Genomic DNA, 25,683 nt, shown 5'->3' on the forward strand with positions numbered 1-25,683 from the left:
GGTGAGCCTCATCAGCTCCCATCGAAATCAATGGGAGTTGATGGAACAGGGCCCATCATCAACACTAAAAAGAATTCCTATGCCAAGAAGTCTTTGGGTGTCTAAGCCTCGTTGATTCTGTTCCCATCTTTCCTTTCCCAGTGTTATAATTGCATACATTTTTTAACATCATAGCGATAAATTCAAGAATGTTTTGGATGTTTCTTCTGTGTTCATGCCCTTATTTCTCTTCAGTTTCTTCAGGGCTTACTCCACCTACAGAATTAATGGGCTGAACTGGCTAATGAATTTCACTAAGGCCACCTCATCCCCCTGCCCTGGCCACACTTCTTATCCTGTCAGAACCACCACTCTCCAAGCTATGCAATCCCTTATGGCCCTGCCCCCTGGGAGGTTATGACCACACACCACAGCCTCCTCCCTGATGGCCTTTCTGTTTTGGGAACTTTCTGCCACGGTTTTATTCGTAATCCCTGAGATCTATTTTTTGCGTTAATGTACTGAAACTGTGTGGTTGGAAGAATAACAAACAATTTAATTTCCTCAAGTCAGTGACATTGAGAACCTGCTGATTCCATTATGAATGTAATAAATTATTTTTGCCCTTTTGTTGTGTAGTGGGTGATATCTGATCATCGCTTGTTCACTATGGAAACTGGAGTTCATTGCCCTTCCCACTCTGGGGTAGCATACTTGAGTTACAAATGGGATGTTAGATATAACCAAGGCGAGGTCTTTGTTTCACTATCATAACTTCTCTGGGGTTTAATGAGCCAAGACGTTGTATGACGATAGACCAAATACTCTAATTCTATATCTGTTATGTTTTGCAGCTTGCATCTGATGGCTCTACTGACTTTATTTAAATCAATGAACTGAGGGTTTTTTAAAAAATATTTCCATAATGAGCTCAAGTTTTTTGTTTTTTGCAAAGCTGTTTTTTCCATTTGTGTTAGCTAATGTTACTGGAAGCACAGTTTTAAAATATGGAGCTCTACCCCACAAACCTAAAGTAGCTGTCAGTGTGTCAACTTTGATTTAAAAGGTCTTGTCTTTTAAGATCAGCTGGTTTATGATAGATCCACAGGGAGTGACTTTAAATCCTCCCAAGTAAATATATGAAGTATTGTTTTAGCCATGCTGAATTTAAGATACCTATATATATTTTTCTCCAAGTTTTCAAAGTTAGGCACTTAAATCTCTACTTAAGTGCTTTTTAATTTTTTTCCTCCAGATGCCTGAGGGATTTAGAAGCTTGTCCCATTGTCTTTCAATGTTACTTCAGCTCCTGAGCCACATAAACACTTTTGAAAATGTTACCCTTAATAAGTTGCCCAAGTTTCAGAATTGAAGAGCACCCACAGTGCCTCCTGAAGTGGGAGATCAGCACTTCTGAAACTCAAATCACATGTTAAAGTATCTATGTAGGTATTTAGATACCTTACTTCAAGCACCAAACTGAAAAATGTGGCTGTACTCTCAATATATTAAGATTGTAACAGGTGTGAGCAAACTATTTTGTTTTTCGGTATTAGTAGGGGAGGAGCCATGTTAAAATCTATTTGTCAGTCTAGTTTCTTATATGGCTCCCATTGCTGTAGTACCTGAGCGACTGATATATATGAAAGTGTTTAACTTTCAAGAACCTCTGTGATCTGTGGAAATGTAATCTCCATTTTACAGATGGGAACTGAGGCAGAGTGATTCAGTGACATGAATAAGATCACTCAGGAAGTCTGTGTCAGAGCTAAGAACTAAACCCGCTTCTTCTCAGTCCCTGTTTGGAACCTAACCTCAAGACCACCAAGAAGGAGATTGTGTTGAATGGTTTCTTGGGAGGAATTACACACCTAAAATCTTCTGGATAGGTGTAAGGGGGAACAAATTAGTCTATGCACATGTGAGTATTGTGCACATTTCAACAGAATGAATGTTGTTGAGGTGGTTGGATGCATGTGCCATTATGTGTCAGCTAGCACAAGGTCTGAGATAATTGTAGGCTTGAGGCATCTTCTGTGTGAGTGTAGGAAGTTGGATGGGATCTCTGTGGTGTATTATTAAGAGTACAGCTCTGGTCATCTCCTTAGAATAACAATGAGAGTGTATGTGAGGTGATCTGAGAAGCAATCGTTTTTTCCCTAGATATTTTTTAATTTGTTTTTCTAATGCTCAGAAAGGCAAGGAGTTGATTGAACAAACAAATGCAAAGCACAGTGCAGCCTGGCCTGACCTTATATGCCATTGTACTGACACCCTGACCTGCAGCACTGAGAAATTTCTGCCTTGAGGACTCTACTGTGTATTAGATTTGTTAACATAAGCAAATATATATTCATGTTTCATTGGAAATGAACACCGTCATGCCAAAACAGAATGGGACAGGTTTCACATTCCACTCCGTACCATTTAAGCAGCTTCAGTGGCATAAAGCACCTGTCTAGTTGTGGGAATCGGCATCTGAGGAATACCCTGAGTGACATGGAGTGGCCTATAGGCTCCCAAGGTCACCAGCATAGGTGTTGGAGGTGCGTCAGGAGAAGAAGGGGGCTATATTTAGCAGTGGAATGTCCCTTTAGGGGCATTTGCAGCATACGCTGGAGCAGCACTGAGGCTGCTATTACTTAAGCTGAGGTCTGGGCTTAGAATATGGGAGGTGAGGTGGTATAAAACTGCATTTGCCTTCCCCATTCCGTTTTTGCACTGAGTGGAGTTTGGGATGAGTAGAGAAACTGGTCTAATTTTGGAAAGTGAAATTCTACAGTGTTTCACCACCCACCCTTCAGGCAGTGAAACAAACGTATGTCCTTAGTCTGTTTCCGTAGTCCTCTAATTCCTTAGTCTACTCTTTGAATTCTCCCATTCCCAGGAGACAGGGGCACTGCTGCAGAGAAAAGTGAGTTCCTCCTGGGATGAGAGGGAAGAAACAATATTTGCTCTAGGATGAAATTCTACATCCAAAACAGCATACTTGGAGGTGAGGACTCCCTCCTGCACGCCGCCTCAGGCAAAAATCCAAGCAGCTTTATTGGGATTTTACCTTGGTCAGGAGACAGGACTGGCTCTGTTACCATTACCAATTTAACCAAACGTCCTCTACATGTGTTGGTATGTGTTGTGTGTTTTAAAAAGGGCTCTCTTTAAGGAGCCAGTCTGTACTCCTTTGAGAGGGGGGAAAGCATCATTTAAAATTTTAATTTTGTACAAATAATTAGCCCCATTCAGTCCTTTCACCTCTGCTGAGCTGACCAGTTGCAGTTGTGGCTGCCAGTCACAACAGTAGTTATTGTGATATGGACACCTGTCTACTCAGAATGGAGCAAAGACCCTTCAACTTGATTGCTATGTTCTTGTCCCAGTTGCAAAAAGACGAATTCCGAGGTCAGAATCAGGCAATCTACTGCTGCAAAAAGACTCAGCTCCTGTGTAGGAATGTGTCTGAGAACTTTATGGTGGTCTCAGAGTTCCACCGCAGTGTGATTTTTAGTTCAGTTATATTTATTCTTATTCCTTTATTAACTGGATTTTCAGTAGCACCGAAGGAAATGAATCAAGGATCCTCGGGTTCCAGGCCTTCACTCTACAAGCAGAGTAAAAAGACAGCCCAGGCCCCAAAGAGCTCGTATTGTAGAGCTGCTTGAAACTGTATTTCAAAGGTTCAGTACGGGGTTCTCCAGCACATGCTCTGCAATACCCGATAACTGGAGTTTGCTTTCAAGAGATCTGCTGAATGAATTTTAATTTCTAGTTAGGAGCACAGTCTTCCCACCAGTTAAAGGATGAGTTGTCAGCAGTATAAACAGTAACATCAGTCACCTCTAAACCAAATTCTCTCTGTACCATCATTAAATGAACGATCACTGATTTGGATGACACATCTGGCTCTTCATAAAAATTGAACGCTGTATCATGCATGTCTCTATTGGCATCTAAAACACACACTTATCTAGGGGAGAGGGAATTACAGTTACCCACATAATGGACAGTGGAAGCTACTACAAACAGATTGTACAATTTGTTCAGGTTTAAGCACATTTTAAATTAAACAGTCCATTCTAAGATGGAGATTCAATCTGTGAATCATTACAAAGGTTGAGGCAGATTCTCAGCTGGTGTAAATCAGCATGGTTTTCAATATAGTTACACCAATTTACACCAGCTGAGGATCTGGCCTGTGATAGTTAACTTGTTTCTGTAGTCAAGCAAGCTGTCCCTCCCCCTGTCCCCATCCCCTCCCTTCCTGCCCCTGCCCGTAGTGTGGTAGAGGAGGATGTGGCTCAAGGACCTAGGATTATGGGGAAGGAATTTGATTGATTGGTGTCCTTGTTGTTATGAATCTGATGAGCATACATTAATGTTGGAATATTGGCAGGTCAATAAGTGTATTAATATCTCAGCAGTTATTTTCAGGATTCTGAGTGATTCTATTTTTGGTTCTATAATTTGAGACAAATTAAAGGATCTTGATTTTCAGAGGGCTGGTGTTAGGGTCCTTCAGAAAATCAGGCCTCTTTAAACTGCTATAGGCTGATCACTCAGAATCACCAGACACTTCTGTATGTTTGCAGTGAAGTTGAAGCTTATGACCCTGAGATTTTGCCAAGAAGAGGTTGTTGGAAACCTTAGTGAGAGCAGTTTCAACAGAGTGAAATGAGCAGAAGCCAGATTGGAGAGGAGCCAGGATGAAGTTGAAGAGAAGCTTGAGGCAATGTTGGTAAAACAGGTGTTACAATAAGTGTTAGGGTTGAAGGGAAGAAGAGAAAGGAACAAGCAATTCAAATGACTAGATAGGGATGGGCCCAAACCAATATTTGATCTCTCTCTAGCGGGGAGAATCAAAGACTGGGAATGTGAAATTTAGTGATAGGGGGAGGATTAAAATTCTAATCCAAATTGTTCTAAATTTCAGTGTGATCAGATTTGATATGCGTATTCATTAGAGAGAGAGAGTGTCCTCGTGCAAACACTATCCTTACCTGGGACTTTTGTTCTGGCCCATCTCTGATACGAGTGTATGTTCGGTGTTACTGAGTTGATGTTTCTGTGGGGATCTTAGCTTTTAAATGTCTTGAGATATATGTTTAAGTTATTAGCATTAATGTTTCATTAACACTAAGTTTTTGCATATGATTTACTTTTACTTTTAAATACATGAAAAGGGAATGAAATAACTTAGTTCAGTTTTCTTGTGCTAGTGCCTCAAGCAAAATACCAATGAGCCTGTTGCCGTGTTTGTGAGTGATCAAATCCCACATCCTAAGAAATTTAATTCACACCAGTGATGTGGTTATTACAAGCCCTTCATTGGTGTGAACTACACTATGTTCCTTAGTGTGCAATGTAATCCTTTTAAATTCTAAGAATTCATTAAACCACCAAGATGGGAATGCCTGCATGTATCCTCCAACCTGTCTGGTGTTTGGATTCCCTCCGAGACCTCCAATCTACCAGGCCTGCCCCAGGTAGATTGGAATAGTGATTTGTAGATTGTCACTGGCATGGGATCAAGGTAAGATCTAATAGCTTGGGGTATCGTAGGATTTGACAGCTGTTGGAGTTACTGGATTTATATTTGTGGAGAAGGTGATAATCTACGTCAATTTGGCAAGTAGGAGGGGGATTCAAGCTATGGTCACTGAGGTTGGCATTTAATATGAACTAGCAATTGACCACACTTTACAAAAGTACTCTTGATGTACGAATGCAGGACTGAGAAGGAGAGAAGTATATCTGGACTGTGTCCAGACAAGAAGGTTCAGGATCAAGCAGTCCACTTTCTCTGAGTGTGAGCTGAGGGACTAGCTTGGTAGAGATCGGTCCAGGAACAAGGGAGTACAAAGGTGCCTTAGAACTACTTTTGTCTCACCCACTTCCCCTTCCCTCCTCCCCCCCCCACCCTGCCCTGGCTTCCAGAGCCAAACTGAGAAATCCTGGGCTACAACTCAGGTTCTTGGCCACTGGGCCCTGCATTACGTATGCATTATAAATAGAGGCAAGAGGTGTATCACTTCCAGCTGATTTTCCTAGGATTTTATAGTGATGATAATGGTTTAATATAGTATGATGCATGGGAGTTATGCCAAAGATAGCAATCTCATGAACTACATGATTCATTATTTCATTGCTAACAAAAGCCACTGGAGCAAGTCCTTCACTAACCTTTCTGATAAACACTGAAAACGCCCCAAACAATAAGTTGTTATTCCATACACCAGCTCAGTGCTGCTTGTAGGAGGGTGACAGCGAGGGCCAGTTTGACCTTGTTTGCAAGAAACCAGCAAGCAATTTTGAAAGAGGTGCAAAGCCTTGATTTTTGTGCAATGTTACTGACCAATCTCCTAAAACAGGCAGCATCTGACTGACCTGTTGGATCCCGTTGCTCAGCGTGTCACTACTGCATAGGGTGTACTGAAGAAAATGAAAACACTGCTTGTTTACAGACCCAGTAGGGTATAGAGATTTTGAGCTAGATCCACAAAGGGAGTTAAGTGCCTAACTGCCAGGTCAGGTGCCTAAATCCAAAATGTAGAACCTCCCACTCAGTTGTTGCCTAACCTTGTAGGTGCCTTAAGTCCCTAGGTGCTTAAATTTCCACTGATAAAGTCCCCTGAGAACCTGCCAGTGAGTATGTACACAGCCACCTTAGCCTAGGTGCCCAGGCAGCAAGCTGATGCCTGAACCACAATGGAATTCTTCACACTAGGCATTCCCCTGCCTAACTCGCCTGGGGGAGCCTGGTCTGGTAGGCACACTCAGAAGCTCCCTATCAGATCAGACCCCGCAAAGGACAAAGGGGGAGGAGGAGGTGCGGGTGCTGCTGCTGCACAGTACCCCTGCTGCAACAATTTTTAATTATTTATACACAGAGAAACCACTTCAGTCGGTGAGACTGCGAGAGGCATACCCCGGAACAGTACATAAGCTAGGGCACGGGCCTCAGAACCAAGTTCAAATCCCTTCCCCACATCAGACAGAGCAGGAAATTGAACCAGGGTCTCCCACATCCTAGGTGAGTACCTTAACCACTGAGTTAAAGATTATAAGGGGTGCGGGGGGAGGGCTCCTCCTCTTCAGAGTTTAGCGCCAAAGGGCTTAGGTGCAAAATTCCAGGAGAGGGTTCACAGCTGTGAATCCTAAGTGGAGACAGTTACCTCCCTCCGGCTCAGACTTAGGCCCCATCTCTCTTTGAAAGGCTTATGCCTCGTCCTTCTCTTCAGTATTTCCTGTTGGCTAGCTTAGCCAACTCTCCACTCAGCATGTTTGAAACAGCATTTTCTTTAAACGGCACTAGGGAACGTTTAATACACACCAACAGGGTCTACACAGACAAATTCATGTGCACCATGCTTTAGAAATCACATCCCTGTTGTAGTGCTCATGGGCCCACCTGTAGACAAGGCTCAAGGTGTCTCACTCATCTCAATAATATTATTGCAAATATCAGAACACATTGGTCTTTCTACTGGAGAGGGCATGAGAAAAACAAGCCTTGACAATTTAGTGATTCCAACAGAGATACTGAGAAATACCTTCCTTTTAGCGCCCTTTTAGTACATTTAGGGCATACTTTGTGCTGTCTTTAATTGTTGTGTGGCATTTACCTAGTAAAGTGACAGGCACTTGATAAAAACCAAGGCCAGAAAGTCTGCCAGATAGTACAAGTGACAGGATTTAACTGGATGAACCGGAAAAATGCATCTTTCTATCACCAAAGATTGGCATGTGGTTTGTGAGTCCTGTCTCCAATACGTCACTTAGGAAAATAAGTTCCTCCACATCAACTGACACCTCAGAACTGACTAGTCATTTTTAAAGAATGGGTCTAGTCAGCTTAGGCAGCTGAAGACAGATCTCTAGCCATGAGATGCAAACAGTGATCACAAACTGTTTTCGTTCTTTTCTCTTTGTATCACAAATATTTTATCCAACAAGAAAGATACATAAATAGAATCCTATACTGCACTCAGATATTCAAGCTGTTCTACTTCTGGGTAACTCCACTACATTGGTTCCCAACCTTTCTTCTGGTGGCATCTACCTTATGACAGATGACTGCCTCCCACCATCTCAACTCCCACATGCCATGCCTTAGCACAATGCCTGGCCCTTTGCTCTCTCCTGTCACTATCTGCCTGGGTACACTCTTCTTTAATCCTTGTCATCTTCGTTCTTGAATCTTTTGTATTCTCTTTTGATCTCTTTTCTTGCAACTCTCCCTTTGGCATACAGTGGTTCTCAACCTTTCCAGACTACTGTACCCCTTTCAGGAGTTGGAAGCCCGATCCCCGCCTCCTGGAGCTGAAGCATGTAACTTAGCTTCTTGGAGCCCCCGTTGGCACGGGGCCCCAGGCAATTGCTCTGCTTGCCATGCCGTAATGCCGGTCTGCACTTGCGACCCCCCCACAAAACCTGTCCCGCAACCCCCTGGAGGTCACAACACTCAGGTTGAGAAACACTGATCTATATGAGTTGATGTACCCCCCCACCCCCAGAAGACTTCTGCGTACCCCCAGGGGTACATGTACCCCAGCTGAGAACCATTGCTCTAGCAGACTAATAATATAGAGTCAGATGCAGCTGATTACTAATCTAGGCAGTCACCTTCTGTACATGTTTACATAGCCCTTTGATTTTTTTTTTTCTTTTTTTTTTATATCTGTGTACTGTTGTCAGTGAAGATTTACTGACTTGGTTACCAAATACCATACTTCTTCCTTAAGGAGCCACAGTGTTCACCTTAACATTCTTCAATGAGTTCTTCTGGATTCACTTAAACTTAGTTGATAGGATTCTGACTTTGAGGGGATGGAACTAGAGCTGGGTGAATAACTGACTTTTTGGTTTGCTGGCAGTTCCAAAACAATTTTAAAAAATTGTTTTGAGTCAAATGAAATGTTTGTTTCCATTTCAAACTTTTAAAAGGTTTATTATTTATTTATTTATTAAAATAAAATTTAAGGAAATTTCAAACCAAGAGTAGTTTCTAATCGAAAAACCAAAACATTTTGAAAATGTTGAAACAAAACTTTTTTTTTCAGATTTTTTTTGGGGGGTTGGGTTTTTTGACTGAAACAATTAAGTGAAGTTGACATAAATATGCAAAATGTTTGGGTTGCCTTGAATCGTCATTTTTCACCCCAAAAAGGTTTGGTCAAAACATTTCACTCAGCTCTAGCTGTAAGGAACTCACCTTCACCCAGAAGAGAACTCAACACATGAGGGACGTGATTCATTACCACATACTTCTGTAGCATTTTTAGTAGTCTTGCTTTGACTAGAGGCAGTGTTTTCTTGTAGTTACAGTAGGGAAGTGTGTGACCGATTCTCTTATATTTCGAGCTCTACCATTGACTCACTCTTTGCACTTGGCCAAGTCACTTACCCACTTCAGTCTCCATTCACATATTTGTATAATGGAGGTAATAATACATCCCATCCCTATCTTTCACATGGATGCTGCAAGGTTTAACTAACTAGTGTTTGTAAAGTGCTTTACAGACCCTGAATGGGGAGCATTATATGAATGCTAAGTGGTGCATTAAAGCAATTATTGTTCTTTTCATTTTAACAACCTGCTTCATCTTCAGGCTACAACAGTCCGACAGGAGGTATATTTTAGTGTCTACTCCCACCCCATGGGGGAAAAATGTGCTCCACTCTTCTGGCAAGGATGTGTGAGAAGTATTTCAAGATGCTTATTTGTTAGTCTTCATTCCTTCGTTTTAAGTACTGGTCACGTTCCAGACTCTTCGGTAGTCCAATCGTGCTACAAGGACCACTCAGCTTTGAAGGAATATGTACAATGAATACAAACACAACTACGTAAAGGAAGTAGGAGCTGGTAATTTTGTTCTTAATGCAATATTTTCTGTTTTGGAACCTATGCTACCTTTAGTCAGAATTCTTGGGGACAGGAAGTTATTATCAGCTGGCACATGCTGGGAGACTTACCAGATGTATCTGTTACAGGCATTTAGGGAGTATGAAGGGCACATTATGCCACATTTAATCATATTTTAAAAGTGAATTTAGGGCTCATGGAAGCTATCCAGTTGAGCTCGTCCCTTCATTTCACATAGGCACTGAAGCCTTTCAGGCATTAATGACTGCCAGCCAAATGATCCCTCTGCTTATCCAGTGGAAATGGACACGCCTTAGTCCTGGATAGCAAACCTTTTTCACATAATGAACAGAAGTAAATAGTGTGTTCCACACCACAGTCTGCATGTGTCTGTTTGATTTAAGGAGCAATTGCTGGAAGTGGCTCCCTCTCCCTTTAACACTGAGAAGGATAATGCCAACGTCTACTCTAGGGGGTCTCACAGGACTGAGATGTCTGTAAAAGTCATAGCATTTATGTAAGCCATTTTGCAGATGATTTTTATTTCCCAAAATGTTTCATTCAGTGTATCAATGCAGAGCTAAGCAACGACCTGTGACAGACTTTATAATGCAACTGAAGAATGAGCCATTTTCAGAGAGCGTCAGAATGATTGTTCTGAGCTTTCTGTCCCCTCTCCCTACTTCAAACTCCAAAGAGGTGTGGGGCAGGGGGAATGGAGCGGGCTGTGAGGACTGCAGGATGAAGTATGTTGAAAGGAATTTTGATAGATGCACTAGCGTGTGCAGGACCTGTGGAGTCAGTTGTGTGGTGTGTCTTCGGGGGTGGGGGCGATGCCAGGAGAGCAGGCGTGTGGGTGACTGGGGGGGGATGTGCTGAAGATAGGATGAAAGGAAGGAGGCTGGGTCATTGTGTGGCTGCCCTAGGGGTGATTACCCAGGAGCAAGGGAACACTGGGTGCAGGCAAGGGAGCCAAGGGCTGAGTGTCCTTAGGGCCAGGTGCTGGGCGTTGTACCAGGTGCAAGTCACACTCCCCTTTCTTATTTTGTGAGAGAAGGCAACTCACTTGCTGAAGATCTGCTGTCCCCTGGGATGCTGTGTCTCTGGGCCACCTGCCCTCCGTGCCCAGCCAGCCCCCAGCACAGAGCTGCCCCCAGCCCCCCTGTCCCCCGTGCTCACAGTCTGAGGTTGGTTCCTGGTGCCCATATCGCAGGTTCCCGCCCACATACATACATAATCTGAGGCTGGTTCCCAACACCCAGACTTCAGGTTGCCTCCCACTCATGCTCATAGTGCGAGGATCTATCTTACAGCACCCAGATCACTGGCTCCCTGCCTCTTCCAACTGCACAGCCAGGTGAGTTTGCATGTTTTCCTGTTTGCCTCTCAGCTTTTGTACAGATCAAGGGAAGAGCAAGCAGCTGGGCAGATGTGCTTGCTCAGGACTTTTTTTTGCAGGGCCCCCATAGGAACTAGGAGCAAATTTTCCCCTGCTCTGACCCCAGTGAAGCTGGGGGCGAATCTGGCCCTAGATTTCTCCAGAGCTCACTCGTTTCTGCTTCTCTTTTTCTCAGCAGTAGCTGGAATCCTGAGTCTTGACTGTATTTTGCTAAGACAGGCTGGCACTGCAAAATAAAGTTCAGTGCAAAGGGGCTGGAGTGAGAATGGGGGAAATAATGCTCACAGGAGCCACAGTTCACATAAGCCTCCTGCAAAGGAATTTGTGGAGATAAATAAAAAGGGAGAAGGTCTTTAACTTGATGTTGTTATTGTTTATTTGTATGGAGCCAAGGGTCAGCCTGGCACTTTGCAGTCCATGTGTTGAGCATCAGCCCAGCGTAGCTAGATCTGAAGGGACAAACACTGTGCACATGATTTTAGGCTGTCATGTCATATATGTGTGAAGTGGGAGTTGAATTTCTATCTTGTAATCATATGAACATAACATTTTGTAAAGGAACAAGCCAACTAGCCCAGCCCTGCTGTATCTGTGTAGCTGAAGAAAACAATCTGATTCCACAGGAGTGGAAGCATAAAGCTACCTAAAGCTACATCTACACTACACACCACTTCTGGTGGTGTGTAGTTTACAGGTAGCTATGTAGTTTACGTGAAAGGCACACCATGGTGTGCAGCGACACGAGTCAGTGGCAGGCTCTGGCAGAGGGAGGCAGTGGGGCAAGACGTCAACTGCTCCCCATTCTCAGAGCCTTTCACTGCAGCTAGGAAAGGCTCTGGCAGGGGGAGGAAGGCAGCAAGGAAAGGCTCAGCCTTTTCCCCGCTGCCTATCCCCCTGTCAGAGCCTTTCCCCCCTGCTGGAGTCGTTCCCTGCAGCAGGAAGGGGATTCAGCAGTGGGGAGATGGCAGCCTTTCCCTGTGGTCCTCCCACAGCTAGAGCCTTTCCCTGTAAAGGGAAGAGGGTCCATCAATGGGCGGCAGAGCAGCTCTACATTGTTAAAAATAGCAGTGTAGACGGGAGGTGAGTAGAGAACATGTAGGGTATGTACCCCAGTTACATGCTCACACCCTTCCTGATGTCTTTACTCCACTGGCTTAATCCGTGTTTTACCATCTACACTGCTGTTTATACCTCTGCTGAGGGCTGAATGTGTGTGTACACCGCACACTGCTGAAAGAACCCTGTCGTGTAGATGCGCCCTGTCTATCTTGGGTGTTTTTCTTGTGCCCATCACCATGATTTGTAAACACATATCTAACTACGCCCAGCATTTGTTCATAGTAAACGTTACCTGTTTCTGTTCTGTCCCTGGTGGGATCCTGGCACTCAGATTCTTGCATACATTTCTAAAAGCCATACGAAAAAAATGGGGGCTCAGTTGTGGAACACTCCACTCTCCAGAAACCTGCTCACCCTAGCAATCTCTCTGAGTGAACGGCCGGGGAAGAGAACCACTTTCACTTTGATGTAATGGGTTACAATTATGTATAATGGATGAGGACAGTACTGTGGCAAGACATTTTATGGGAGTGATTATGGGCAAAGGGCTGTGCTAACATCTATGTGTTGGATTGGCACACAGGTTTTCAGCCCCCCGTGAAAAGATTACAACAGTGCTATATTTTCAGAAGACAAATACTTCTGTAGAGAGTTCAAGGGTAGGCTTCTATGGCTGACAGTCCTACGGCAGGAAAGATATTAGGGGCAGATCCTCAACTGGTGTAAATCATCCTCGCTCCATTGACTTGAAGGGAGTCACACCAATTTCCACCCAGTGGAGGATCGGGCATTTAACAGTCATCTGTGTCTACATTACACACACTATGAAAATCTGTCCCTTTCTAACCTCAGCACGCACGGGAAAGCAGAAGGAGCCTAAAAAAAGTGTTGGGCCCAATCCTGCCCACTTTATGGCCAATTTCAATAGCCCCCGGGACATCACAGGTGCAAGATCATGTCCTTTTATGACCATTGTAATAGGGTCACTCTCCCTGAGTGACAACCGTAAAAGGGAGATGGGGCCACACAGAATTTTTCAGCATTTGTTCCTTGGAATGCATGCTTTCTGATCCAGCATGAGCCTGCCAGAATCACCAACCCAGATGAGACATTTAGACTATAAACTGCAAAGGAATACTGAGATGTTGAAATTAACCGTTCAAGTTGTGTGGTATACGTTGTACTTGTGTGTATCTCACATCGCTGTAACTATGCTTTTAGGGATGAATTAGGGTTCGACTGTCTTTCATTTCTCAGCACAGCCACTTCATAGTCACACATGCTTATATTTGGTAATGAACTGACGGATAGAAATCAGAGACGATTTATTATGGTACTGTTGTACTTGAACTTTCATTTGAAAGGCCTGGAACCAGGTGTGTTCATGGGCAGTCTTCAAGCCAGCGTTCAGCAGCCTCGTGTCATGGAGGTGGGAAACCTGAGACACACACAGACAATTCATCTGGCTCTCCATCAAGTTGCAGAGTGTGCTGAGCTTCGTGTGTTTGTGGGTAATGGCTTTTCATCCGGCTCGTCTAATGCCCACGTTCTGCGATTGCACGGCTACAGGAGATTGTTCATGATCACTCCACTGAAAAGCAATATGCTTTTAAACAAAGGGATCCTGGTGGTTTGAAAGCTTTATTTACCAACTTTCTGGACTGCTACATGAACTGTTTAAGCACTAGTTTGAAAGGCAGAGAACCCCCTCTGATATTTTCCTTCCCATATATCTGTAATTTGCCACTTCCGGCTAATTTCTCTTTGGCAATAGGCCCCCATAGGATGAAGATACAAATCAAGAACAAAGTGGCCATTGGATGCTTATTTAGCAATTTTAGTTTTCTGGAGAATTTTTCTCCACCATTAATGTACCTCTCCCATCTCCTCCCATTCTTGCTTCACAGGTGACAGGGCTCTTGTCTAGGCCAGAGAGAATTAATTGGGTGATAATTGGGTAGCACATGCACATAAAGAGATTGTTGGAGGGCAGTAGGGAGGACTGAGCAGTGTGAATATAGTTCAATGTACATTTGAATAAGGGAAAGGGGATACTGACTGTCTAAAGCCTTGTCCACAAGGGTGTTTTGTACCAGTGTAAGTCACAGTGTGCACCAGTGCAGCACACTTACACTAGGGGTTTGCACTGGTGCAGCTACATTGGTGTAAAACTCCTAGTGTAGAAAAGCCTTCAATTTAAATCATCCCCAACAATATCCGCAGACAAATAGAGAAAGAAAACACTGGGCCAAACCCTCAGCTGATGTAAGTCAGATGGAGCTATGCTGATTTATAGAAGCTGAGGCTCTGGTTCCTTCTGTTTTAAATAGTGCTACATTTACAAATAAATATTTTAAAACACACTGAAACTGATGGAACTCTGCCCTCAAACTCTCCTGCTTTTCTCACCGACAGAAGTGCTGTATGAGCTTCCTGCAGGCCTTCTCTATGACCCTTCCTGTCAGAATGACAGGTAGCAGGTGCTTGGGTGCTAATTTAGTTGTGTTTAAAGCAAATTGAAGTGAGGCTGAAATGTCTGAAAGGCACTGGAGATGTAGTTGATTGCACACATGAGGAAATCAAGTCAACAAAGTGGCAGCTAGGGATATTTTTGTACCTACATCAAGCAGCAACTGAGGGAATGAAACTTAGCTCTTGGTTCAAAGGGAGAGTTCAGAGAGAATCCCTCATTTCCTTACACAGTAAGGGCAGGATTTGGAGAAAAAGTGGACAAGACGCCCATATTGGGAATAAACAGAGCATGAAAGAATAGAAGTTCAATTTCAGCCTTGGTGCAACTCCATTGTAGTCACTAGAGTTATTGCCACATACAAGGGTTGATTCTTGTGTGAGAACCACCAAGGAATTGAAACTGTAGGTCTAATTCACCACTGCATGACTCCAGTTTTACACTGGTGCAACTTGACTGGTTTCAGTGGAGTTACACAAGTGCTAAACAGGAGTAATGCAGTCGTGAATTAGGCCTTGTATTCTTATGTCTCAATGTAATATCACCCTCTGACCCTTCTGAAGGATCTTTCTATCTGAATCCAAAATCCCACTGGCACTTTAGAACCAATAATAAATTACTTAAACACCAATAATAAATGACTTAAAGGTTTCCTAAAGTCCTCATTTATCTCTTACACACCCGGAATGGAAGTAGTCCATCGAATTTATCTTTGACAATTATACTTGCACAGCTATCTTTGAACCACCCATTATGCCCATCCATTGTAGATCAGTGGAGAAGGAGTAGGTGTACACAATGTCCAAATGTAATGTGCAGTAGTTCACATACACCTCCATTTGCAATTTTTAAAAATTCACACACATGTTCTACAAATCCATCACTGTGTTTACTTTGAAAGTTCAGTTATCTTGGAAGCATTTTCATGTGTAGGAGGATAGTTACCTGAGGGCTCCCAACCCATTTAAGTTAACGGATCAGTCCTTAAAGGTTGCTCATGTATGTTAATATTTTACATTAGCAAATAGACAAATAGCTCTCCAGAGTGAATGGTCAGCTGGGAGATTCAAAGAAATTATTTCTTGTTTTGTTTTTTAATTACGTTGATTGTGTGGCATTTTCCATTTTACAGTATTCATAATGCTGATGCACTTCCCACCCAGTTTGTAGAAATAATTATCTCCAAGAAAGGCTTCAATTTCCTTTTTTCTTTTCTTTTTTGCTTTTAAAGAATCTGTCCACAGCTATGAAATGTGAATGTATTTTAGCCTGCTGAGCTCAAGTTACCAAGACATAATTTTCTGTAAGTAAATTTGACCTGTCAGAATCCTTTGTCTAAAGCAATAATTTGGATCTGGGCATTATTTTGTAAGGGAGATTTTTCCATCTTGTGGGCAGATAATTTGGACCCTCGTCAAGCAAATGTTAAACTGAGCATCTATGTGTTGTAAAAGGTAATCCGAGGGCCCCTATGCTGTAGAAAGATACTGTTGCTACATGAAATTTGATGGTAAGCGTTTTGTTTCAGTTCACATCTCGACTGAGCCATACTTTCAAATTTCAGGAGCGACCTGAACCACCCAGCAACCCAAACGGCCAATTTTTGTCTGATTTTAGTTTGAAATCATCAAATTTCTTGTGGTTTGATCGAAACCATTAATCTTTCCTAGAAAATGTGAGGTGCAGGAGTCCCTGGGGCTGCTTTCTCCAAAATGTTTACAAATTTGAGCTGAGTGTCAAGTTCCCAATGAACCCAAACCCAGGGGAAATGTTGCATAGTTTGGGGTTTCAGAGCAAAAGGTTCACACAATTCTAGTGCTGAAACCAACATATTGTTCTTGTAATAGTGTTTCATTTCATTCACTTTCATAGCATTATATTTCAGGTAAATAAATGCTGTTTTTTAAAGGTCAAAGAATCATAGGATCCATTTCTTTTTTTCATTTCCAGGGCATCATAGCATCTCTGTTTACAGATGTCATATAGAGAGCTGGGTAAATAATAGCTTTTTCTGTTTGCTGGCAATTAAAAAAATGGTTTTGGTCAATTTGAAAAGAAATGTTTTGAAATTTTTCATGAATCACAAAGTTGAAATAATCATTTTGAATCAACCAACCTGTTTTCATTTGGTTTCAAATGTTTCATTTCAGTGTTGACCATTTTTTGTTTTGGATTGTTTCCTTTTTAAGTTAAAGGAAAATGTGGGGGCGGAGGGTAGAAGTCATTTCAAATAAAAACATCATAACTTTTGTTGGGGTTTTTTTGGATCAAAAAAATAAAAAATTGGGTTTTCTTTTCAGGCAAAAGAATTTGACAAAATTGACATGAATTTGCAAAGGTTTTGATGTCACTGAATCTGCAGTTTTCACCAAAAAAAAACCCCAACCTTTCACGCAACAACTATGCCCAGCATTAGTCATACACTATCTAGAAACAGAAAATTTAAACCAGTCTCACAAGATAGCACATATTTGAGTGCTATTACTCCTAAACTGAGTGTTTGGAGTGAAAATCACTGCTGTACAAAGGGCCAGCACAAGATCTATGCATCACTCAAGTTCTACTTAAGCCCTCAAAATAAAGCTCAAGTAGCATGTAAGACCTGCATAAACCTTGTGCTGGCCTTCTGCCCAGGAGCAAATTTACCCTTGATGTAAGTGAATAAAATACAGTACATGGCTAAAAAAAATCTCATTTAAATCAGAAGAGCCTGTGTAAATGAACCACTCTGTTTTCACATAATTAAAACTGTATAAAGAACTGACAGCTCCTATCTTGTTACAAGATTACTGTCAGTGAAGTCACCTTGAACTACAATACCTGCTATTCAAAAAGTCTAAGGGCATAATACGATTGGGAATGTTAGTTTTAATTTATTACAAAAGCTAAACTATGCATTGTACTAAGATTAAAGTGACATGTCAGTTACATTGTCTGGTTAGGGAGACTTGGGTATTGCAATCCTGGTACATTGTTCTTATCCACTGAAAGGATTTACTGCACAGGATGTCTGGTGTTGAAACTCTAAAGGGGGAAATGATCATTAAGCTTCTTGTGTAAAACTCTCAATCAAAATAGAATTGATTACCAAAAATCTTTGATTCCGGGTGCCAAAGTGATTTGATTGCACTTTATATGGCAGTATACCTGATTTGCAGGGATGTCACCAGAGGTCAGCTTAACCATCCAGCAAAATTCACAGCTGCATGGTGACTTTCTTTGAGAAGGGCTCTGTGAATCAGTTACAGGAGGGTGGTTGGTTTTTGTTTTATTGGAGGTAGGGTGGGTGAAGGGAAGCACTTTTCATCACCAAACCCTAGGAGCTCTTGCTCTGGAGGCTGCTGCCTTTTTCTTCCGTCACCTGCTGTTTCCACAGTGGGGGAACAGACAGAGAGCGCAGTAGTAATTTATTTGGGATGTTTGTACTTACATAATAAACATTACTATAAATTTACACATGAAGGGACAGGTCCTCAGCTGATGGAAATTGAAATTAAATGCATCTTCACTGAATTTAATAGATTTATGCCAATTTACACCAGCCGATGATATGGTCCGAAATATTTTGTTTCTAAGTTCAGCATTCTCCCATGAAATAGTTTTCTTCTCTAAGAAAGAAAGGCAGACAGGATATTTATCAGTTGTATAGAATTATTGCCACATTGGGTTTTAAAAGTGTACCTGGTTTTTATGCTTTTCTAGAAATCACCACTTCAGAAAGGAAAGAGTGAAGGAAGAAGATGGCAACGGTGTCTAATGATACGGCACTGAATTCACTCCTCTCCAAATTATTACAAGAATATGTAGACCAGACAAATAACTCTGCATCTTCTCAGGCTGGAAAACCCAGTGACAATCTGGAAATTATCTATGTGCTTTTGTTGCTTGGTTTCTTTGGCTTTTTCACATTTGGAACAATGCTTAGCAACATCCGCTCCAAAAAGCTTGAGCACTCAAACGACCCATTCAATGTGTACATTGAAACAGATATTTGGCATAAGTTGGATGAGGCAAATTTTCACGCAAGAATTGTGGGAAGTTATAAATCATACTGTGTGTTTGAGAACCAGCTTGCTGTGGAGCAACCAATTAATGAGATTCCTCAGGTGAAGTCTTCATAGAGAAATGGGAGAAAAGGTGGTCTGTTAACTTTACAGGTATAGAGCCAGTTCTTCACCTGGTATAAATGGAAGTTGCTGGTGGCCCATCCGGTGCAAAATAATTTTGCAAGTAGAACACAAAATCTCTTTTTGCATAGCATCTACCATGATGTGGGAGCACTCCATTTCATACACTCCTTGTTCCATGAAATTGGACAATTGTGCTGCAAAGCTTTCAACCTTGAATATCAGGTTGCAGTAATCTCTAAGATCAAGAACAGTAGGAGCCAGATCCTCAGCTCGTGTAAATCAGCATAACTGCATAGTCCTCACCAATGAGGCTAGCTTAAAAAGTGTTTTATACTTAGAGACTGCATCCCATATTCTTACAATGATCAAAATTTAGAACCTGCTGGTAGCATTTGTAGTAATCTGCGTGACTAAAACAGGAATTCATCTAGCACACACTAGAAATGTTGACAATCAAGTAGCATCTAGGCAATTCACCCTTTCAAAATATGGAAAAAGCTGATCAATAGAGCTGGTTGAAATTTGTCATTCAAAAAATGTTTGAAGGAAAAACAATCTTGTTACTAAATGAGAAATTTTGTGGAAGATTTTTGTTTCTTTCCATGTTTTTGATGAAAATCTGAGAAAAAAATTGGTTTCCAGTTTTGCATGTAAAAAAACTGTTCTGTGAAAAATGTAAATACAATTTTCCGACTGACTCTACAGATCAGCCCCGCTCTGTATTTTCTCCCTCCTCATGAAGAAAGATTATGCACTAGGGATGAAATTCACCCAACTGCACAAGGTGAACACAATGTCTGTGCATCACTTATGTTCTGCTTACATGCTATTTGGATGGGATTTAAGTGGTGCTTAGATCTTGTGCTGCCAGTGCACAGGGTGAATTTCATGCTATGTGATGAGTTTGTTTAGCAAACCTCTGATATTTAGCCCCAATTCAGCAATGCACTTACAAACGTGCTTAACTTCAAGCTTGTGAGTTAGAATGCTCCAAAATGACAGTTTCACATTCAGTAAATGTCCTTTATTACACAGTGGCCAAAGCGCAGCCCAGGTGATGGCAAGACGCTTTTTCTACCTATCTGGTGCCATTTGTTTGGTTCTGAGTCAAGCGGAAAGCATCAGCTGAACTCAGCAACTTGGGGAAGGGGAAAACCTAAAATAAACAGCAGCATTACTTGTCTCTGCAAAAACAGGGGCACATGCCTTCCTCAGGCAACACATGCTCAAAAACAGGGATCTCGGCACCTCACCTCTGTGCCTGGTCTCAAAGGAGCATGGCCTGAGCAAAAATGCCCTTTCAGCTGCACATCACATGTACAGTTTCTGGTTCAAAATTTCTTATAATTAACATGAGGTGGGAAGACACTCCTCTCTGGGTCGGGGTAACTCATGTGAAGAGCCACTTCAGCTGCAGAGACAAGTAGGCAGAGGGCTGGAAAGATAAGTGCAGCACCACAGGATGTGCCAGGCCACATACTTGCAAGACATAGTGCTGTAATTCACTGATTGTTCTCTTTCTAAGCTTAGGTGCTCCTGAAAGCACGACACTGTCATGAGAAATCATCATGCTATTAAAAGTATGGCTTGTGCTATTAATGTTTGTGCTTATTGTGCTACCAACAATAGCTGAAAATAATTGGTGGAGACTGTCAAAGCAGTTTAGGGGATTTAGACAAGTATCTTCCATTAATCTGAGTGGAAGGTCTATGTTTTATGTGCCCTAGGCTGCTTTGAGAATCTCAGTCATTGTTATTATCTGATTCACTTTTTCTAGAACAAAGCAACGTATCCAAACACCCTCCGACTATGGGGAGAAGAGCCTTCCTGGCCTGGAACTTTTCTTCTCAGTGCTATTTATGCTGTTTGTTTGTTTTTTTACATTTCCCTCAACTTGAACAAATGAAAACACGCTAAGCAGTTTTGCTTTCTCGTTCTCCTGCAGTAGGCCTGTGCTGTACAGTTTAGAGTGAAGCGTTGCCAGGAAATGGTTAAACCTGAACAAAAACGAGTTTGATTCAACTAAAACAGTTTAACAAACACTATCAATGTTCGCTTTTTTTGAAAGTCTGGTAAACAAACAACTCCCCCCACCTAAGTTTTGGCCCTAAACTACATGACAGTGTCCTTGTTAAAAAGAATGTATGTTACTTGCAGTATAATTATTAGTGGTGAAGGTGACTGACTTTTTTAGTTATTATATAACTTCTATGTTGTTTTAAACCTATAATTTTTTTTATTTATAAAAGGGGGGAATACAATTTTATAGTCATTATTTCCTCTATAGAGGAGCTATTAATTGGCTTTTCAATGGTGGTGTAAAAGTGTACCATAGACTTTGAATGTTAACTTTTAGTCTTATAATTTTTTTCCAGTTTGTTTTGTGAAAATCATTTTCCTTTTTACAAAATCAATAAAACATATAATTACAAAAATGTGGTGTAGCCTCAGATGTCATTCCTCATAAGGTCATAGGACTGGAAGGGACCTCGAGAGGTCATCTAGTCCACTCCCCTGCACTCATGGCAGCACTAAGTATTATCTAGACCATCCCTGACAGGTGTTTGTCCAACCTGCTCTTAAAAATCCCCAGTGATGGAGATTCCACCAGCTCCCTGGGCAATTTATTCCAGGGCTTAACCATCCTGACAGATAGGAAGTTTTTCTTAATGTCCAACCTAAACCGCCCTTGCTGCAATTTAAGCCCATTGCTTCTTGTCCTATCCTCAGAGGTTAAGGAGAATAATTGTTCTCCCTCCTCCTTGTAACAACCTTTTATGTACTTGAAAACGGTTATCATGTCCCCCCCCTCTGTCTGCTCTTCTCCAGACTAAACAAACCCAATTTTTTTCAATCTTCCCTCATAGGTCATGTTTTCTAGACCTTTAATCATTTTTGTTGCTCTCCTCTGGACTCTCTCCAATTTTTCACATCTTTCCTGACACGTGGCACCCAGAACTGGACACAATACTCCAGTTCAGGCCTAATCAGTGTGCATTAGAGCAGAAGAATTACTTCTCGTGTCCTGCTTACAACACTCCTGCTAATACATCCCAGATGTTTGCTTAAGAGTTACATAAAAGTCTATGTTTCTGTTTGAATAACTGTTTACCGACCTTTTGCTTTCAGTTTTCAAGCATACTCAGCAGTGTCACAGCTAAGCACCTTTATGTCTTCATTATAAGTATAATTATAGGCTGTATAATGTAGGGGAGAAATAATGATGTTATAGGCCAGATCGCTGGCTGGTGTAAATTGGCACCCATTGAATTACCCCAGGGTGAGGATCTGGCCCAACATTATATGGAGGAAAATACGCAATTGGTTCATCTTTTAGATGCACATCAAACACAGTTTTAACCATGTTTGTAAAAAACATCCAATTAATTAAGGATTCACCCCAAGGCAGAGCCCTCCATACCATAGGAACTCTGTTACCAAAATAGTGCTCAGGCATGCAGGAGTGAAATCAGGAAGGCTAAATCACACTTGGAGTTGCAGCTAGCAAGGGATGTTAAGAGTAACAAGAAGGGCTTCTTCAGGTATGTTAGCAACAAGAAGAAGGTCAAGGAAAGTACGGGCCCCTTACTGAATGAGGGAGGCAACCTAGTGACAGAGGATGTGGAAAAAGCTAATGTACTCAATGCTTTTTTTGCCTCTGTCTCCATGCACAAGGTCAGCTCCCAGACTACTGCACTGGGCAGCACAGCATGGGGAGGAGCTGACCAGCCCTCTGTGGAGAAAGGAGTGGTTCGGGACTATTTAGAAAATCTGGATGAGCACAAGTCCATGGGGACTAATCTAATTGCCTTCTTTGACGAGATAATTGGCTCTGTGGATGAGGGGAAAGCAGTGGATGTGTTATTCCTTGACTTTAGCAAAGCTTTTGATATGGTCTCCCACAGTATTCTTGCCCGCAAGTTAAAGAAGCATGGGCTGGATGAATGGACTATAAGGTGGATAGAAAGCTGGCTAGATCATCGGGCTCAACGGGTAGTGATCAATGGCTCCATGTCTAGTTGGCACCCAGTATCAAGCAGAGTGCCCCAAGTGTCGGTCCTGGGACCGGTTTTGTTCAATATCTTCATTAACAATCTGGAGGATTGCACCCTCAGCAAGTTTGCAGATGACACTAAACTGGGAGGAGTGGTAGATACGCTGGAGGGTAGGGTCAGGATACAGAGGGAGCTAGACAAATTAGAGGACTGAACCAAAAGAAATCTGATGAGGTTCAACAAGGACAAGTGCAGAGTCCTGCACTTAGGACGGAAGAATCCAATGCACCGCTACAGACTAGGGACCAAATGGCTAGGCGGCAGTTCTGCAGAAAAGGACCTAGGGGTGACAGTGGACGAGAAGCTGGATATGAGTCAACAGTGTGCCCTTGTTGCCAAGAAGGCCAATGGCATTTTGGGATGTATAAGTAGAGGCATAGCGAGCAGATCGAGGGACGTGATCGTTCCCCTGTATTCGACACGGGTGAGGCCTCATCTGGAGTACTGTGTCCAGTTTTGGGCCCCACACTTCAAGAAGGATGTGGAAAAATTGGAAAGAGTCCAGCAAAGGGCAGCAAAAATGATTAGGGGACTGGAGACCATGACTTATGAGGAGAGGCTGAGGGAACTGGAATTGTTTAGTCTGCAGAAGAGAAGAATGAGGGGGGATTTGACAGCTGCTTTCAACTACCTGAAAGGGGTTCCAAAGGGGATGGATCTAGACTATTCTCAGTGGTAGCAGATGACAGGACAAGGAGTAATGGTCTCAAGTTGCAGTGGGGGAGGTCTAGGTTGGATATTAGGAAACATTTTTTCACTAGGCAGGTGGTGAAGCACTGGAATGCGTTACCTAGGGAGGTGGTGGAATCTCCTTCCTTAGAGATTTTTAAGGTCAGTCTTGACAAAGCCCTGGCTGGGATGATTTAGTTGGGGATTGGACCTGCTTTGAGCAGGGGGTTGGACTAGATGACCTCCTGAGGTCCCTTCCATCCCTGAGATTCTATGAGTCTAGTACGATGGGTTTGTCTACACTTACAGCGCTGCAGTGGTGCAACTACACCTCCGTAGTGATCTGTGATGTCGCTACCTACACAGACAGGAGAGCTTTTCCCATTGACATAGGTGCCTCACCTCCCTGAGAGGTGGTAGCTATGTCGATGGGAGAAGCCCTCCCATCTACACAGCGCTGTCTACACGGGGGCTATGTTGGTATAACTATGTCGCTCAGGATTTTCCAGACCTTGAGCGACAAGGTCACAGCGACACACATTCCCAGCGTAGCCCAAGCCTATGGGGGGAGATGCAGGCAGAGTGAGCATGGGGGCGGGCGTGGAGGTGGATGGAGCAGGCTTGCCTCTGCATTCCCTGTAATCTCTGGAAGGGGGTTCCAAATGTGATGGCATGGAGAAGCAGCAAGGGAGATCAGGCTAGATACCACCAGATCATAATTTAGCTTAAAAACTGGGGTGAACTCTTTGTGAGTACATGAAACATAACACATATTGAGAGCTAACACCTGTGAGTGCATTTCAAAGCATCGTGTAGGTCTTGTAAACTTAACTCCAACTTCCTCTATCGTTAATCACTGACTAATTCAGGGTGCATGATGCTAGAGTCTTAATTGCTCATAAATATTTAACAGAAGCAAGAGTGTTAATTGAGCGAGTAACACTTATGGATGTGCAATTAGCTGTTGGTCATATTTACAGACAAAAGACCGGCAACAACAACAAAAAAATTGTCATAAATATCATTAACTAGCACTCACATTTCCTGGCATCCTGCCATGTAGGTGACTACTGGTAAGCTGAAAAAGAGGCTACAGTCATTAGATACATTATTTGTTGTATATTATTTAATCAACACTTTTTATCTCATTAGAATGGGAATTGATGTCCTCAGGGACAGGCTGGATAGACTAGTCAGGAGGGGGATAAACTAATAACAGAATAAGAGGGTAAAACAGAGGGAAGATCTGCGTACTCATTTAGCACAGAATCAAGATGTTGAGAACAAAATTAATCAAGGAACCAAAGAACATGAAAAGAAGAAATTCTTGAATTATCTATACACCAATGCTAGGAGCCTGACTAACAAACAAGAGGAGCTGGAATTGGTAATTTATGAGCATAAATTCAGTCTAGCTGGTATTACTGAAACCTGGTGGAATGACTCTCACAGCTGGAATGTTAAAACCAATGGTTATAACCTATTTAGGAAGGACAGTGGGCAAAAGGGGAGGCTGAAAGGCACTCTATGTAAAAAAAACAGCATTACGGCATTAAGCATTAAGCATTACTGTTTGCGAGTCACTGATAACTCAGAAGAAAATAATCTTGAATGTTTATGGATCAGCATCCTAACAGATAAAGCATAAGATGGGGTATTATTTGGTGTCTGCTACAGACCATCAAACCATGCTAGGGAACAGGGTCTCCTTACATACCTATCTGTAAGGAAAGAAAGCTCCATGATCATGGGGGAACATCAATTTGAGTGGCATATGTTGGAGACCTCTTGCTGCCAGTAATAAGAAATTCTTAATATAGATGACAATTTACTAACTCAAAAACTGTTGCAACCAACACAGGGGACTTCTATATTAGATCTGATCTTAATAGGTGGAGAGGAACTGTTCACAGAACTAAAAATTAATGATAGCCTACTTATACGTGATCATGACTTGATCACATTTTTAATGTGCAAACAGAATAAAGTTCAAAGCAGTTATATATACTTGGTGCTTTAAAAGGTCCAGTTTCATAAAAATAAAAACAATTATGAGCCAAATT

At 42.2% G+C, this 25,683-nt stretch overlaps 1 protein-coding gene across 1 annotated transcript; it reads left to right on the plus strand.

Annotated features, from left to right (window-relative positions):
• Nucleotides 1-18,506: 18,506 nt before the first annotated feature.
• Nucleotides 18,507-18,887, plus strand: KCNE1 (potassium voltage-gated channel subfamily E regulatory subunit 1). The gene has a single exon (XM_077807251.1). It carries the CDS (start codon nucleotides 18,507-18,509, stop codon nucleotides 18,885-18,887), a length of 381 nt encoding a protein of 126 aa, XP_077663377.1.
• The last annotated feature ends 6,796 nt before the right edge of the window (nucleotides 18,888-25,683 follow it).

Source organism: Eretmochelys imbricata, chromosome 1 (assembly GCF_965152235.1).
Source record: "Eretmochelys imbricata isolate rEreImb1 chromosome 1, rEreImb1.hap1, whole genome shotgun sequence".
NCBI classification, from domain to species: Eukaryota; Metazoa; Chordata; order Testudines; family Cheloniidae; genus Eretmochelys; species Eretmochelys imbricata.